This window comes from Drosophila teissieri, chromosome 2R (genome assembly GCF_016746235.2).
Source record: "Drosophila teissieri strain GT53w chromosome 2R, Prin_Dtei_1.1, whole genome shotgun sequence".
Taxonomy (NCBI): domain Eukaryota; kingdom Metazoa; phylum Arthropoda; class Insecta; order Diptera; family Drosophilidae; genus Drosophila; species Drosophila teissieri.
This window is the reverse complement of record NC_053030.1, coordinates 4,759,310-4,775,779: the sequence shown is the minus strand read 5'-3', so window position 1 is coordinate 4,775,779 and position 16,470 is coordinate 4,759,310. Positions and strand designations below refer to the sequence as shown.

At 45.1% G+C, this 16,470-nt stretch overlaps 8 protein-coding genes and 1 long non-coding RNA gene across 15 annotated transcripts in view; 5 read left to right on the top strand and 4 right to left on the bottom strand.

Annotated features, from left to right (window-relative positions):
- LOC122614110 (protein sickie) overlaps window positions 1-6,245 on the top strand; it is a 131,847-nt gene extending 125,602 nt beyond the window's left edge. For all 7 annotated transcript variants that reach the window (XM_043788592.1, XM_043788594.1, XM_043788593.1 and 4 more), the window contains 4 exons: window positions 2,413-4,241; window positions 4,300-4,555; window positions 4,618-5,097; window positions 5,159-6,245. In XM_043788592.1, coding sequence (XP_043644527.1) covers window positions 2,413-4,241; window positions 4,300-4,555; window positions 4,618-5,097; window positions 5,159-5,278 — 2,685 coding nt within the window. In that variant the 3' untranslated portion in view covers window positions 5,279-6,245. The remainder of the gene's footprint in view (window positions 1-2,412; window positions 4,242-4,299; window positions 4,556-4,617; window positions 5,098-5,158) is intronic.
- Window positions 6,246-6,500: 255 nt separating this feature from the next.
- LOC122613789 lies at window positions 6,501-7,801 on the top strand. The gene is made up of 3 exons (XM_043788172.1): window positions 6,501-6,571; window positions 7,068-7,492; window positions 7,549-7,801. Exons 2-3 carry the CDS (start codon window positions 7,081-7,083, stop codon window positions 7,683-7,685), a joined length of 549 nt encoding a protein of 182 aa, XP_043644107.1. The 5' UTR covers window positions 6,501-6,571; window positions 7,068-7,080; the 3' UTR covers window positions 7,686-7,801.
- Window positions 7,802-7,822: 21 nt separating this feature from the next.
- Window positions 7,823-8,826, bottom strand: LOC122613788. Its single transcript, XM_043788171.1, has 4 exons — window positions 8,633-8,826; window positions 8,452-8,568; window positions 8,202-8,390; window positions 7,823-8,147 (listed from the first exon to the last, which is right to left on the bottom strand). Exons 1-4 carry the CDS (start codon window positions 8,803-8,805, stop codon window positions 7,967-7,969), a joined length of 660 nt encoding a protein of 219 aa, XP_043644106.1. The 5' UTR covers window positions 8,806-8,826; the 3' UTR covers window positions 7,823-7,966.
- A 130-nt stretch (window positions 8,827-8,956) lies between these two features.
- On the top strand, window positions 8,957-9,471 carry LOC122613791. Its single transcript, XR_006325707.1, has 2 exons — window positions 8,957-9,155; window positions 9,227-9,471. It is a non-coding gene; the product is annotated as an uncharacterized LOC122613791 (long non-coding RNA).
- On the bottom strand, window positions 9,467-10,145 carry LOC122613790. Its single transcript, XM_043788174.1, has 2 exons — window positions 9,985-10,145; window positions 9,467-9,924 (listed from the first exon to the last, which is right to left on the bottom strand). The coding sequence occupies exons 1-2, from the start codon at window positions 10,006-10,008 to the stop codon at window positions 9,544-9,546; spliced, it is 405 nt and encodes a 134-aa protein (XP_043644109.1). The 5' UTR covers window positions 10,009-10,145; the 3' UTR covers window positions 9,467-9,543.
- Window positions 10,146-10,296: 151 nt separating this feature from the next.
- Window positions 10,297-11,558, top strand: LOC122613787 (mucin-2). The gene is made up of 2 exons (XM_043788170.1): window positions 10,297-10,461; window positions 10,536-11,558. The coding sequence occupies exons 1-2, from the start codon at window positions 10,432-10,434 to the stop codon at window positions 11,442-11,444; spliced, it is 939 nt and encodes a 312-aa protein (XP_043644105.1). The 5' UTR covers window positions 10,297-10,431; the 3' UTR covers window positions 11,445-11,558.
- Window positions 11,559-11,881: 323 nt separating this feature from the next.
- On the top strand, window positions 11,882-13,234 carry LOC122612949. Its single transcript, XM_043786870.1, has 6 exons — window positions 11,882-12,012; window positions 12,070-12,096; window positions 12,160-12,315; window positions 12,378-12,509; window positions 12,575-12,745; window positions 12,798-13,234. Exons 1-6 carry the CDS (start codon window positions 11,962-11,964, stop codon window positions 13,014-13,016), a joined length of 756 nt encoding a protein of 251 aa, XP_043642805.1. The 5' UTR covers window positions 11,882-11,961; the 3' UTR covers window positions 13,017-13,234.
- Window positions 13,235-13,534: 300 nt separating this feature from the next.
- LOC122612950 lies at window positions 13,535-14,303 on the bottom strand. The gene is made up of 2 exons (XM_043786871.1): window positions 14,157-14,303; window positions 13,535-14,101 (listed from the first exon to the last, which is right to left on the bottom strand). Exons 1-2 carry the CDS (start codon window positions 14,226-14,228, stop codon window positions 13,559-13,561), a joined length of 615 nt encoding a protein of 204 aa, XP_043642806.1. The 5' UTR covers window positions 14,229-14,303; the 3' UTR covers window positions 13,535-13,558.
- Window positions 14,304-14,571: 268 nt separating this feature from the next.
- On the bottom strand, window positions 14,572-15,430 carry LOC122612948. Its single transcript, XM_043786869.1, has 2 exons — window positions 15,289-15,430; window positions 14,572-15,226 (listed from the first exon to the last, which is right to left on the bottom strand). Exons 1-2 carry the CDS (start codon window positions 15,364-15,366, stop codon window positions 14,660-14,662), a joined length of 645 nt encoding a protein of 214 aa, XP_043642804.1. The 5' UTR covers window positions 15,367-15,430; the 3' UTR covers window positions 14,572-14,659.
- Window positions 15,431-16,470: the final 1,040 nt, after the last annotated feature.

Sequence of the window (16,470 nt, the reverse complement as noted above, 5' to 3'; positions counted from 1 at the left end):
CCCACATCCGCCACCAGCCACATTGACACTCAAATTAAAGTTGGCAATTTGGTCGGGGGTTCTATTCTGTTCTGTTGCTGCCTTAGCCATTTAGCATATGGCCCCTTGCACCGACTGGCTCTTATCCCCTTCTATTCGCCGGTTTTTTACTTTCCGACTGCGTGTCGCTCGCAGCTGATGCATAACCGTTTAACGCTTCGATGCCTCCAACGTGCAAATGAACTGCCGCAACAAGAGTAGCAGCAGCAGCAGCAGCAGCAGCAACGTCAGCTCAGCGGCAACATCATCTGCAGGCTGCAGCAACAACAGCAAGCTCCCTTTTCCAGACCCACTACCGTACAGTTTGAGGGGCACTGTGCGGGGCTTGGAGCAACGTCGCTGCTTTTAATTTCGATGTCGTTTTTTCATGCTGCTCCCTCTATTCGCCTCGTCGTTCGCCATTTTCTTTTGGGGTCTTTAATGTTTGACTTTTAGTAGTTGAAGAGGGTGTTTCCTTTCAAAGCGTTTTTTTTCCGGACACTAAGATGGGTCTTAAATGCGTAAGAGACGGAAACAAGTAATTTTAGGGGGGAATATTCCTCTGCAATGGCAACTGAATTATCAAGTAGCGTTTAATGCTCCATTGATCAGTTTATATCAGTTTACCATCTGATACCAATACTTAATAATGATACTTTAGTGAGTCTGGGCTGATTTAAACGATATTGCAATGGCTTTACCTTCTGTGGGTGGTGAACAACTCTTCTCTTTAATCTTGATCCGCTCTGCACTTGAGCTGCTTTCAGCACATTGATCGAGCCATTTACGGTTGCTACCGAAACCTGTAGAGTATATAATTTAAAACTTAATTAAATACCATACTTATCGCAGTTGATTCGGCTCCGGAAATTATAGGGGTCTCCTAATGCCGCGCAATGCCGCAGAATTACCTTTGGAATGCGGCAAGTTAGTTAGCTGGACATGGGAATGACCTCATCGAAATTATAAGCTGCCGGCAAAACTCACAGCTATTGGAAAAATTAAAAACAAATATAGAGACACATTCGTAATACAGCGAAATATAATTGCTAGAACTGCCGCTAATCTGTATTTCAGACTATACCCCGATGTCCCACTGGTTTACTGATACCCATCTAGCACGTTTCGCTATTTAATTAGCCACTCATTTATGCAAATTGCGATGGCACGCTCTGTAGAGGGACATTTTTAAACGGATATTCATCAGCAGTAGATGAACACTCCCGCAAAGGTTTTGTAGCTCAAGGTCGGAAAGAGGCAATGTTTTATGGGCGAAGCTGATTTGGTGGCTGCTTCTGAATAAAATCACTGGCACTTCCCACTTTATCGCCCACCCAAAGGAAAATGAGTCGTTAATCGTTTTAATTGTTGGCGGAAATGAAAGGATGTGCTCCTGCAGCTGCCGCCTTGCACTGCGTGTCACGTTACTCATACGCACCGTAATCAATTTTTATGCTTGCCACATACGTGAGTTGGCAGCCAAACGAGGCTGATTCCAGAGCCCTTTTCCAAATATGCTGAAGCGGAGAAAGTTGAAAGGGTTTCTACGTGGTTTTTTAATGCAAATCGTGTTGATTGTAATGTGCTCTGGTGTGCTGTACACTTGTGATCACGTTTGCCAATTCATAATTTAATTAGTCTGGCGCGCTTAAAACTCCCGCCGTGTCGCCCAATTTAATAATACTAAAATGCTTAAGTACTTAATGAGCAATTCTACCAGCAAAAGGAAAATATTACTTCCTATGCAATTACAACATCCGCTCTGAGTCACCACTTTTCTTCTCTGAGTTTCCTTAATGACACTCATCAACTTGATGCAAATATATATATATTTACCCTGGGTTTTCCTATGCACATATTTTTGACCAGTCACGTCGGCCCATAAAAAAAAGCAACAATAGCAAATGCTGGCATAACAAAGCACATAAAATGGCAAGGTTCTCAAATTCACACGGCGATATCATAGTATATAGTATAGTATTAGAGAAGCAACCAAAAACTTTAGCTGGAGCAACATTTTAAACTCATTTATCACTTCAAAGACATCCTTACATTGCCTAAAACGCATTCTGAAAAACACTTTAAAAAGGTTTTAAATATAAAAGTGGTTTTTAGTGATACGTTTTCTAAGTGCACTTACTCCAAAGAAGAATCAGAAGTTTTCAAAAGTAACTTAAGCCCGGCATTGAGCCCGGCTTATTGTGAGTGAGTCATGTGGCCGCGTTGAGTTGCAAGTTGCGGGTGCAACGTCATGCATGCCAAGCAGCAACGCTCGGCCTCAGAATGCGAGGCACGATCGAGATGTGCTCAAAACGGACGATGATGAATGTATAGACCTGGCCTAAGCCCATACAAACCGCAAACTAATCGCTCCTCTCATCTTCTTCCTTGCAGGCCCATGTGGTCACCGCCTTCGAGCAGTCGCTGTCCAACATGACCAACCGACTGCATCAATTGACGGCGACGGCGGAGCGAAAAGACGGCGAGCTGACGGACATGCGGCAGACCATCGAGTTGCTGAGGAAGCAGTCCATCCAGGCGGGACTGACCACGGCGCACATGCAGAGCATGGGTGTCCAGACCCAGGGTCAAGGTCAGCTCCAGGCCCTGGGTCCGCCGGGCTCAGACCAGAAGCCACCGACCTCGGGCTCCCAACGCGCCATTAATGCCAACAATGGCTCCATGCCCCTGGGAATGCAGCGGCAGCACAGCACCGACTCCATGTGCTCCCTGAACTCCATCAGTTCCGGGTGCTCGGCGGCCCAAGACAAGAACAAGGCCAACAAGAAGAAGGGCTGGCTGCGGAGCAGCTTCACCAAGGCCTTCTCCCGCAACGCCAAGATCTCCAAGACTAGCCGTCATGTGGGGCACCATCATCATCAAAACCACTCGCAGCAAGAGTTGGCTGCTGGAAAGATTCCCCTGCATAATGGTCACGGTGAGCCCTTGGGACTGGCCTCGTTGGCCACCCAACCTGCTCCTCCCCTGCCGAATAGCAAGCAGAGCAGTCCCGCCAAGACCGTCACCCTCATAGACAATGCCAAACCCATCGATGCCATTGAGCAGGAGGATCAGCATGTGGTCGAGGACCTCAAGAAGCAGCTGCGCGAAAAGGATCTCGTCCTGACTGATATTCGCCTGGAGGCCTTGAGCTCGGCCTCCCAGCTGGAGAGCCTCAAGGAGATGATGAACAAGATGCGGGCGGAGATGATGTCCCTGAAGCACAACAACGAGCGTCTCCAGAAACTGGTAACGACGCGATCCTTGGCTGGGTCGGAGGCCAGCTTGGGCCAGGCCATCAGTCCCAATGGGTCTGTGGCTGGAAGCTCCGAGGTCTCAAGGCGCTATTCCCTCGCCGATAGTAACAATCGCCCACCCATGGAACTTCCGGCTCGACTCGCTGAAGAACTTGAACTGGAGGAGGAGTGTTTGCCACCTGCCCCGGCTCCCGAACAACCATCACCACCGGCTCCAAATGGCGTCAATGTGGCTCCCCTCAGTCCCAGTACGCACGTAGACCTAACACCACCTCCGCCTGCCTTGGAGGCGGCTCCTATGGCCAGTCCTGTGCACATTGCCAATGCCACGGAGGAGTTGGCCGATGTGTGCGATGGCAAGAAGATAGCCATTGCCTGTTATCTGGGCCAGCCAGAGGCGTTTTCCAAGTACTGTGAGGAGCTGCAGGAGCTCGATGGCTTCTATGCCAATGGCCACGAGGCGGATACCCAATCCCAAAGCGAGAGGAAGTCCAACTATGCCAGCGCCAGCTGCAACGAGTTCGTCATAGCCTGCACCTACATCTCCGGAAAGACAACGTGGCAGAATCTGGACTACGTGGTGCGCAAGACCTTCAAGGACTACGTGGCGCGCATTGATCCGGGCACCAATCTGGGTCTCAACACGGACTCCATCACCTCGTACCATTTGGGTGAGGCGAAGAGGGGTCCCGAGATGGGATTCCCGGAACTTCTGCCCTGTGGTTACATAGTGGGCAGCGTGAGAACCCTATATATTTGCCTACAGGGGGTGGGAAGTTTGGCCTTCGATAGCCTCATCCCCCGCAGCATCGTCCACCGATACATCAGCCTGCTCACGGAACACCGTCGGCTCATCCTGTGCGGGCCCAGCGGCACTGGAAAGTCCTACCTGGCCCGTCGACTAGCCGAGTTCCTTGTGGCCCGCTCCGCCAGGGGCAACCCTTCGGAGGCCATTGCCACGTTCAAGTAAGTCTTAAAGAGCCCACTATATATTTTAGATTGGTATACCATTTCTCCCCATTAGTGTTGACCACAAATCCTCGAAGGATCTGCGTCAGTATCTGGGCCACATTGCCGAACAGGCTGCCATTGCCAATGGAGTCTCCGAACTTCCCTGTGTGATTATTTTGGACAACCTGCACCATGCCTCCGCCTTGGGCGATGTCTTCTCCTGTCTCCTGAGCGCAGGGCCTGCCAACAAGCTGCCCTGCATTATTGGCACCATGTCGCAGGCCACTTGCAACACCACCAACCTGCAGCTGCACCACAATTTCCGATGGGTATGTCTTTGGGGATTCTTAAAAATTGGATCATTACTTATTGTGCTCATCACTTATAACAGGTTCTAACAGCCAATCACATGGAGCCCGTGAAAGGCTTCCTGGGTCGCTTCCTGAGGCGGCGACTCTTCCAGCTGGAACTGCAGACGCAACATCCTCAACCGGAGTTGGCGGCAGTTCTGGCCTGGTTGCCTTCCGTTTGGCAGCACATCAACCGATTCCTGGAGGTGCATAGCTCCAGTGATGTGACCATCGGACCGAGGCTATTCCTCGCCTGCCCGATGGATCTGAAGGACTCGCAGGTGTGGTTCACCGACATCTGGAACTACCACCTGTCGCCATATTTAGTGGAGGCGGTGCGCGAGGGAGTTCAGCTCTATGGACGACGAGGAGGTGCCTGGAACGACCCCTCCGCCTTCATTAGGAACTCCTACCCGTGGCCCTACGGTCCGGACTCTGTGCCTCCATTACGACAAATCAATGCCGAGGATGTGGGACTCGAAGGCGTGGCTCTAACCAACGGAGAACAACAGGATCCCTTGGTAAGATATAGAATAAAGTTCCTTTCCTTGATATTTAACTTATGACGCGTTTTATCAATAGCTCAACATGCTGATGCGCCTGCAGGAGGCGGCCAACTACTCGGAGGCTCAGGACCAGGAATCCGATTGCGCCAGCTTGGACTCGAATGTCACACCCGAAAGTTCCGCCGGAGCAGAGTGAACAGCTTTTTAAGCCAACCACTTCGTACATGCCAAATTTAGATGGACTAACTAAAAGAAACACACCAGTCGAGGGTCTGCTGCACCCATGATAACCTTCTTCCCGCACAAATGAGACTTCTTGCTCTACTTTCGCAGCGAGGATCAAAAGCAGTTCCAAGAGTTTTCCATTTGCACCAAGTCACCGACCTCTCCACCCATCGTATCTAACCACTCCCTGCCATCTAGAGTAAATTGCACTTTTTAGCGCACTTGTTAAAAATGCAAATTGTCCAAGCAACTAAAGAAACCTGATAACGAAGCACTACCATCCCAAAATGCTAGGACCCCGGCTGTGTTTCCGAAGTACCCAACTCTTGAGAAATTAAACCTTAAGTGACATGAAATGTTAAGGAGATAAGACAAGTGAATTCATTTTTGTACATATAGAACCAACTAAACCCCCCATCCCCTATGCTTAAGTGTGAACATGACCGGCGGTCTAGACTTTTTATACCCTTTATCCCAGCCCAGAACCGGCGGATCATATAAATTAAATTGCAACTAATACCTAACTCTATTGTAAATGTAGCTCTAAGTTTTTGCTACTACCAATTTACAAGATGTATAGTTGAAGGAAAAGCTTTCACTTTAGTTTAATTATTTGCGTAATTATCATTAAATATTGTTACAAACATATTGCATATTTATAAAGCCCAATAAAGCAAAATACCATTAAAATATTTATTATGCCAAGCCGCGCTTAAACACAGGAATACGCGAGAGTGAATACGTAATGCCCCATCCTCGATAAAATAGCAAAATTTCCGAACCCAGATCCCTATCGAAAGATAAGCTCATATACTACCAACTCAAGCAGCAAAACTATATGATACGATAAAGCAAATTATGTGTCTCTGTCTAATTTAAATGTGTGCATTTATGAGATATGACATCAAATCAAAATAAAATATAATATCAAACATTAATTGTTCTTTCTTTTATTGCCGGCAAGCTACAAATAGAATATACAGTCCATCTCCTGATCTGCCATTTAAATATCCCGTCAGGTTGCGATACAAAATGAAAAAGAATAGCTGGCGGTTTTGGTTTTCTCTTTAGTGCATTTCAAATATCCCGCCATGTGCGATACCCAGTGACTTATCGATGTATTAATATTATTATTTTTCCAATCGCGTTGCGGTCACACTGTTGTGGCTGGAAAATACCGAATTACCGAGTCATGATTACCCATCCATATATGCCATCTTTTGCATATTCCTCTTGGTCACATTGTTCAGCAAGTCTAAGAAAAGTAGGTAAAAGTGCTTTAAAAATTGTTTAAATTATGAAAATTACCTAGTACCTGCGACCACAAACCTTCATATCTAACGAGCAAGATAAGCAACACTAGATATATTGGAAACCCCGTTGTCACCGGTTTAAAAGCCGTTTTCCGGTAGATGCAACCGCCCACCGATTACACAACATCTGTGATGGCAATGAAAAATGGGAGAATTATGCGGAAATTATGCCAACAGCACGAAATCGGAAGAAATAAATGACCAGTAGGGCTACTGGAACATCAAAACAATGGGATTCCTATGGCAATAGTTTCTGTAACTTAGCACGTAGTGCAGCTAGCTGTTACATAACCTCCAACTAAGTGGGCTCCATATATCCCACTGCAGACCCGTGACAATTCTCGGCTTACCGCCTAGTTGCTTTGGAAATTTGACTTTCCCGGGTGCAAGACCTTATGTTCCTTTTTTGATACCTTATAATTTGATATTCATGTTGTTCCCTTGCAGACTCTGTGAGAAAATGGCCCTGCGACTACTCAACAGTGCTGTGCTCCGCCAGCTGGTCTCCCAGCTGCCCAAGAGTGCCCAGGTGGGCAGCGTGGCCGCCGTCCACACACTGGACAAGATCGGCAAGCGGGAGATCGTGGGCTACGGCTGGAACGGCACCGCCTGCTACGCAGATCGCGTGGATTACCCTCTGCCCGCCGTGCGTTTCCGTGAGCCCACCAACGAGATCAACGCTCTGCGCACCAAGGAGCAGGGAGACTGGAAGAAGCTCAGCCCCCAGGAGATCAAGGCTCTGTACCGCGCCAGCTTCTGCCAGACGATCGCCGAGGTCCAGGCTGGATCCGGTGAGTGGAAGCTCCACCTGGGCGTTGCGCACCTCTTCACCGCCGCCGCCATCTGGGTGGCCGTGCTGATGAACCTCTTCGGTAAGCCTTTGACAAGTCCCTTTTGGGGTAATTCATTATTGAGTATAATCCTTCAGTGTACGATGAGTTGCCCGTTACCTTCGACGAGGAGCACCAGAAGGCCCAGCTGCAGCGCATCATCGACCTGGAAATCAACCCCGTCACCGGATTGACCTCCAAGTGGGACTACGAGAACAAGAAGTGGAAGAACTAAGTGCGCTGTCGTTAAATAATTCCGCGATTGTGTGTGATTAAGTTAGACGACGTCTATGTGTATTAAGTAAAAGCAAGATAGTCGAAATTAAAGTTATGGCTGCTGCCTAAACTAAACGATCTCGGATCAGTCAACCGTTTCTGTAAGGAAACCAACCTTCAGGTGCAGCCTTAAAGATCGATTTATTAATAGACCATGTTGTATGTTAATTACAAACTTTACGTTATAGCTGCTAGTTTAGGACTGAAAAATGAAGCAGGCATAGCCAATTTATTTGCCACTTAGTGATGACGATTTTGGGATCTTTTATGTTTGTTGTCCTTTTTTTTAACCTCCTCTACAACCATCTTCAAGGCTTGGAAGGTCTTGGAGTTTTTGATAATTTCCTTTTCAAACATGCGGCCGAATTTTAAAATCAATGGTTTCAGTTCCGGAGTTAGCATTGTTTTCTCATTTTCGGTTCTAAAAAGAAGGACTTCAACGGCTTGCAAGACATACCAGAATAACACTACTTACACAGATCCCTTTTTTTTCACCGCTTTCAGGATCTTAACAACGGTTAGAATGTTCTGAAATAATTTATACTTGTCTGTAGTAGAAATTTCCCCGTCAAAGAATATCTTCAGTTCCTGATCAGTTACATTCTTCAGTCGAGCCCATTCCTCCAGCTCTGCCTTTTCTTTCTGGTAGACGCTATGAACCCTCCTGGAAAGAATATGTACCTTTATCGCAGAGCATGCTTATGTGATGCAGATGATGAACCTACATCCAGTGCGAACTACCCTTAGCTGCTCGTTCCTTCTGTTTCAAATGACCCGATCTGGGTTTGGGAGGCTCCTTTTCATTTGGAGCTGCCGCCTTTGGTTCCGTATCTCGGCTATAGCTAAAGTAGGTGAAAGGTTGCCTTTCGAAAATGTATCTTCAACTTGGTCGGATGTGTATCTTACTGCTTGTGCCAATCGTAACCCTCGTATGGAGGTCTGTGCAGATTGTGTGGTCGTAGGTGACGCTGTCTGTCATTCTCCGAGTGGTTCTGGTTAGCTTTGCCGTCCACATGGACGAGGAGCATCAGCAGGCAATGGAGGATGAGGATGCCAGCGGGATAGAGCCTTGATCCCATGGCTGTAGTTTATAGAGTAATTTTAACCTCTGCGTAAAATCACAATTAGAGGGCTGAGATGTATTATGGAACCAATCGATTCCCAATTAGTGATTTAGCTTAAAATACAACAAAAAAACATTTATTTATAGTCATTTTGAAGGTAGTTTTTTCATATGTTGAAAATCCATTTCTCATTAGAAATGTATATCGCTTGGCAATTAATACAATTCAATTTATTATTTACATTGAACATTGAAAATGCTCAATTAACAGTGATCCATTGATAGATGGACAAGGTTTCCGCTTCCCATTGTCTGACGAGATCTGAGACAATATGGCCCTGTGAACGATTTTGTAACGGGCCACAGGTAATCGCGTGCGATCCCGACCTTGTCAGCCATTAGATGGAGTTATTTGGTTTATGATGGTGTTTTTCCAGCGCTTTTCCTTCTCGATACCGTGGAATCCATAGTGACCCATGTGTCTGGGCAATACTATCTGCAGGCACAAAAAGAGGGACTTCGATAAATTTTTGTATAACCTAACCTATTAAGCAGAAAAAAACCAACCGCATTGTGGAACTATAGAATGTCAACTAATTTCATTCGTCATCTTTAAAGTTCTTGGTAAAACCATATAGGGTTTCCTCATTTCTGAGCAAATAAATTATCAATACTAATATAATCAATACTAGTTTTTATTCAGTTATCTTCCGAGCTTGGTCACAAAATTATTTTGTATAATGGGTAGAATTAGCTAAGGACCTGATGTGGTAAAAGCGTCGTTCCAGTGAGCCCAATGTTTCTCCGTCTTCAGGCTGTGAAAGCCATCATGTGCTCTGACGTGTCGAGGTCCCTTTATATGGTTCCCCGGCTTTACAAATGGATCTCCTCCATTTTCGGGGCCAGGCGGATCGTTTGTGTTGTCTGTGTTGTCCGGGCCATCAATAATATCGGTGCTATTTGTAGGTGCTCCTGTAACCTCCGACGCCGCTACAGTGGGCTGAGTTACTTCTCCGGTAGAACTGCCTTCAGTTACTGGAGAAGTTTCACCAGCGGTTTGCGATGCTGGTGATGATTCAGCCGCAGGGGTTTCCTGAGCCTCGACAGCGGCTACCAAGAATATAGCGATTCCAATCTAGAACAAAGAATACTTTCGAGTATTTGCAAAAAAGAGGGAATACCCCATGGGCCTCACCAGCTTCAGTTCAAGTTTCGCCATGCTCACGTCACACCTGACACATATGCTGCGTCGAAACCAGAAGCGCCGACTGGGCAAAGCCACCTTTTATAGTCGCTGCGCAGGTGGAATCGATTGGAGCAGTTCAAAATTGATTAGAGGAATCGCTGCCTGATTTTGCGATTGGCGGGCAGAACCAATTCTCTTTGTGACCAACGACCAACTGATAGGTGGCGACTTTAATTGCCAACGCAGTCAGGGAAATTCCGGCAGACGCATCCAACACCTGATGCCAATCGGGTTTTTCGAGAGAGATCGAGAGCTGATTGCTCTGGGGCTGACTGTAATTGTGGGCTTACCGATTTCCATAATTGTGGGCGATTCTGGGCTATATAAGTCAGCTATGACCGGCAGACAACAATCAGTTTTCGCTGGGCCCTTGCTTGTTGAACTTAGTCGGTTGAGATGTTTATCAAGCTGCTTCTAATCAGCCAGGTTGGTGTCAGATCTTGGCCAGGACAGGGAAAATGACTCGAACTGTGGTTATTTAAAATGTATTTAACTTTTAGCTTCTGGCGCTTAGCTACGCTCAATTGTCGCTCGATGAGGCTAAAAAACAAATCGATGCCTCGGTTTATAGCGACGAGGAGACTACAGATGCTACGCACCTGCCGGAGCCCCACCTTCCCCCGCAATATCAGCCTCATCATCCCCACAAGAAACTGACTACCAGCACTCCCGAGCCAGAAACCACAACTCCAAAGCCGGAATCCACTACAACGCCTGCTATACAGCAGGAAGGTGAGGCCACCGTTGCTCCGGATGACGGATTGGGACAACTGGACGATGGTTTGCTACAAAACAATGATGGATCTGCTCTCCCAGAGTCCACCACTCCAGAACCGGAAACCACAAGCACGACGACGACCACCACTACAACTACCACAACGCCAAAGCCCCATAAGCATGAGCCCCATTCTCATCCCAATTCTCATCCGCATTCCCACCCTTATCCATACCCCATTCAGTATCCTTACTCCCACCCTGGAGTAATATTCTCCGCCGCGGGCCCAAAACTTCCCCCTACATCGGCGACACCGCCCACTTCCAAAGATGCGGACAAGGAATCGCCGGAGTTATCTAGATACCCCTCCTATCCGATCTTTAGACCCCCTTACTCTCCCTATCAACCTCCGGTGTTCAACCAGCCTCGTAACTGGGCCAGCTTTCCAGGATACGGACCTCCACGTCCCGGTTACGGATACCCCCACAATCACGATCATGAGGAAGACTCCGACGAAGAAAAGCACAAGGACAGGTCTGGAGAAGGGGATAATGATGAGGATGTGGCCCTGAAGCCACCTGGATTTGGCTACCCACAGGTCTTTTTGGTTCCCCGAAGGCCAGTGATCTCTGTACCCAGCTTCCCACGTCCAGGAGGCGGATATGGATCGCCCTACGGCTATGGACGATACTAATGCTCTGCGCTGAATACTGTGAAAAAATCTTCAGACCCCAGATAGTCAATCTTATATTAATTTTATTTCATTCTTGAAATGTACTTCCTAACACATTAAATACCGTTAATATTATATTTTCGTAAGTTTTTGTATATTATTATATAACATATAAGGCTTTCGATCAGGAGAGGGTCGGTACAGTGTTCTTCAATTAATGAGGGAATCATATTTTGCATAGCTTGTGGTTTTCTTTCTGTGAATTAAGTGCTAGCTCCTAAATGAACGGCTCCTAGATTCGGGAAAATGATAATTGCTGATTTGCGCATATGAGCAGATTGACTTATTTGCTTCTGATTTCCCTGTCGTGTAATCCCCAGGCTGATAACCCCGGCCCCGACGCTCTCACCTTGACTATTTCCAGTCGGACGGGTTGGGATCGTAGTTGCATTTAACTGCATGGCATTCCATGCAGTCAACTCATAGTTCTGTCGATCGTCGGAAGTTCGAGACGTAAGTACCTGTCGAGATCTGCGAGATGTTGCCGCTTCAATTCGTTTTGCTGGGCTGTCTGTTCATCGCACAGGGGGTAGGTATACATCGGCCTATTCCATAACTTATGCTTCAATGCGATCTGGATTTTTAGCTAAGCCACACTCTGCCGGAGCCCAAGGTATGTTTGCTACCAGACACCTTAAAAAGTATATATACATGTACAATTTTCCATAATCCCCAGGTGAGGGTGCCTCGTGAAACAATCAGCATTCCGACGCATCTGTTCAAGCCCGTGGGCCAGAGATCGAGCAACGAACCTATTTCCGATCGATCTTCCTTAAATGGCGGAAATAGCACTGCCTTGGCTGAAGCAGGAAATGATGTCAGGTTTTTAGATGTTCGTCTCTTCTAATATATTTAATATACATTTATTTAAACCTATATTTAATTTCATTAAAGAGATCCAGCGGAGAAGTGGAAGAAGTGACCGCCTCCTACGAAGAGGAGGACCTTCCACTGCGACCTATCCCATTTCAGTCTCGACCATTTTTTTCTCAGAGTCCTCCCCGAACAAACGGTTTTCGCATTCCCGTAAGCGTAATTAAAAGTAGTTACAAAAACTAGTAGTTACTTGTAGTTACTATAAACTATTTTAGCAACCCAACTACGACAATGCATTCGAATCGGATTACAATGTGGGTCCCAGAGGCAACGCTTTTAACAACAGACCTTTTCCGAGTTCCCCGGATTTCCGTGGCAGAGGCATTCGACCAATTCCTAATACGTCTTTCGGCAACCAAAACTCGGGAACCTGGGTATCTGGACCAGTAAGGAGATCAATCTTTTTACTGGCTAAATAAACTAATATACTTTTTTCAGGTACCTATACCATCTGGTGGTTCCATGATCCCCCTATTTTCCGGAGGTCCCAGTATTTCGGCTGGTAATAGTGGCCCCCTTGGTTCCGGAGGCTCTTCAAACAACTTTTACCGGTCCGAATCCTATAGCTACACCTCTGACGGAAGAGGACCTCCGCAGATCGAGCGGGATGTGTACGACTCGCGGAATGGATTTGGATCATCTTTCCGCAACTTTTAACCGCCTTTCTAATAGAAACTAATAAGTGAAATTCAAAGCTGATAGCTGACGTCTTCTGAGTTCTGGAATAACTAGTTGAGGCTGCCAGAGATTATACCGACTTGGCAGTCTAATGTAAATCTTCTTTCCACTAGGAATAATTATTCATTTTACTTGCTTTATTTATTAGTCTAAACAATAGTCGTATTAAATAGGAATAAAAGAAGTCAGTAAATCTATCGATGAGAGCTATTGAAAATTGGCTGTTAACAATTGTTTAAAAGAGCAAAAATAATTCCGCGTTTCTTACGTCATTCATGCCATAATTAATACACACTTACTAGCGAATATATTATATGGTCATTGATTGTTAAACTGGTTGCAATATGTAATCAATTTTTAGCTTACGGCAAGCGTGATAATACGAAAAACGAACTCTGGATTTTTGTTATTATTTATGTGAGCACGGCAGTTTATGGAATTTATATACGTTGCGAATATTCATCCATAGATAATTGACGTTTGGAAATGATTCAAAGTTAGTTGAAACATAATATTTATATTTAAATGAAATCAGAATTGGATAGCTTATCCAGCTTCTCATACACATCCTTCTCGTTCTTAAATTCATTAAACTGCTTAACTAAGTCCGAGTTTCTAGCCAACCGACTGTCGGACCATGTGCTCATATACTTCTCCACCTTCTGCTCGACTGTTTTCAGAGTAGATTCCAAATTTTTTTCCAGTATATGCTCCAGGTCCTCAACTCCATGCTGTATGAATAGCTGGACCACAACCTCGTCAGCTTCTGATTCGAATTCTTTGCTGCCTGCAATCGAAATGATGCTTTCCAATTCCTCAAGAGCGTCTTCCAGTCTGTTCAGCTCAAACGAATCATCGAAGTCCAGTGTGTCCAAGGCCGCGACAAATTCCTTGAGCTCCCTGAGAATGTTTCCATTGGAGTCCGGTGGTAAAATAAGTTCAGCTTCGTCGATGACGAGTTGGAAGACTTTTCTCAGCTGTTCCATGGCATCCGTTACCATTTGAAAGAGCTCATTGGATACTTCAAATTGTAACTGCCATTTGTTTATGGGCGGAGCTGCGAGCTGCGTTAAAAGTTCAGTTTATTTCTGCAGGATATTTTCGTGGTAAGGATCTTACCGAAAGTTGGAGGGCAGCTATCGCGAACAGAAAAGTCCAAGTTATTTTGCTAGCCATGATTTCAAACTGCATCTAGTTTCCATCGAACTGATTCCTTTTATAATCCCTCTCTTTAATTCACAAAGTTGATACTAAATGCAAGAACGCCTCTATAATAAATACCCACTGATCGTGAGACAACATGTAGACTGTAATCAGTCCTCAGAAATCGGTGAGCGTGATAAGAACGAGTACTCCCCTTCGTATTTTAATTAGTGGGTAGTGGAAACCGTCTATTTAGTGATTATAACGTCGTATATATTTCCCAGGTCACGTTAATATCTTTATTGCTCTAAAGTATCAGTTCCCGAGATCTGCACAAGTTGATCAGACGTGCGGAAATTTTCCGATTCCGATTCCAAATGCAAATAAAATATTTCTCTTTGGAGTACATATATTTTATAGTCAATGCCTCATTTTATTACAAACATTTCCTAATTCAATAATGTTGCTTAAATATTTTGCTATTCAGCTTTCATCCAAATACCCCTGGCCACCCCCTGCACTAATGCCTGAGCCAGTTTGGTGTAGTCCATTAGCTGGAGCTCAGGAAGTTGGCCCTTTAGATTTTGGGGAAACTCCAAGAAGGTTGTGATCAGACTGTCGTTAGTTTCGGTGGCCAATTGGGTGATATTGGAAGCCAATTCACCCCTGTCCTGCCGACTAAGTCGCAGATACTTAGTGAGATGCGGCTTTACCTTGGCGAAGAATCTGCGGATGGCGATCTTCTCGCCGGGCAAAACCTCAATAAGCAATTTATTAGGAGTGTTGTGGTACATGAGGTCGCTGTTTATCCAGGCGAAGATATAGAAAGCAGTGCTGTAGTAGTCCTCGTTCCCAGCAACCAGGTCGAGCTCCTCGAAGTACTGCCGATCGATGGATTCGTTGGCTGGAAGACCAGGAAGTCTTTGGCGGGCATCTTCGATGGTCGCGTAGAGCACCTGATTGAAGAGCCTCTCCACCGCCTGAATTGTGTTTTCCGTCAGGATCGTAGGGCTGCGTTCTGGGACTCGGACTGAGTCCGCCAGAGCCTGGCAATCGAGAGGAAAATCAATAAGTACCTTATCTGATCCACTTGCATTCACCGACTCACCAGGCAGATAAGACCTGTAACCACCGACCAGCAAGTGCTGCCGATAAGAAACCTCGAACTGCGCCCTGATCTCGCCATGCTTCTCCGATCACTGCTCGATTTAGACTGATCATGCCGGACGGATCCGAAAAAGTCTCCCCGCCCAAACAATCTCGACTAGCTTAGGTTTCGTTTGTTTGTTTTATTAAGCGCGAGTAGAAAATATCTTAAGTACTGTTTAGTCGAATTTCATAGAGTGAGCAAATTAATGGCCATTAATGTTTGTTCGTGATTTTCAATTTAAGCTTGCTAGAAAAAAATGCCGTATAGTCGAATATTAGTAGTAATCTGCATACAAACAAGTAATATTAACAATTAGATTTGTAAATTACACATCTTAGCTTATACTTAGGTTATTAGCAAGCTACTGCATTCTCGTAGTATCGCATATTCAACCGGACTATATATATATATATATTCATATTCAGCATTTGTAATTTGGATTGTAACGGGAAGGAAGTTGTCCGGATAATCAAAATATGCTTGATAATTTGTACAATTACAACTTGTTGGATCTTATCTCTGAAGGTTGTAAAAAATCGAAAAAGTGTTTCTAAAATGAATGCAACGTGAAGAATGTGCCCGGATTATTTAAATATGTTTGATAATTAGTACAATAACAATAATTTCTGCCTGATCTCATAAGTTTGCAAAAAACAAAGAAAGGTGGTTTTTAAAATGATCGAAAAATGTGCGGTGAATGGATAAGAAAAATAATTCGTGATAATATAAACGAAGACTGAAAAAGCATTGCTTACATCATTATTGGTTACATACATTGAAATTTACATAAATTTTTAAAAATCAAGAAGCGTTTGGCATGCGACAAACGACCTTATAACTATTTCCTTTTGTATCTCAGCAAAAAGTACTTATACATAAGTCTTATTTAATTTACGTTCAGAATAACACGCTTTACCCGCGATTGTTGGCAAATACACTGGCATTTTTTTAACAATCTGCTTAAAATAATTAAATTAACGTCCAATTGACTTAGGAATTCAAGAGGTTTATTTTACCATACTCTATAGTTCAATACTGGAAATGATTTGTTTTGACACACGTATGTAGGTACACATTGTTGTAGGACAATCACTGAAACACCAAGTTGCATATTGATATATTTTTGATTTAAGAGTATTT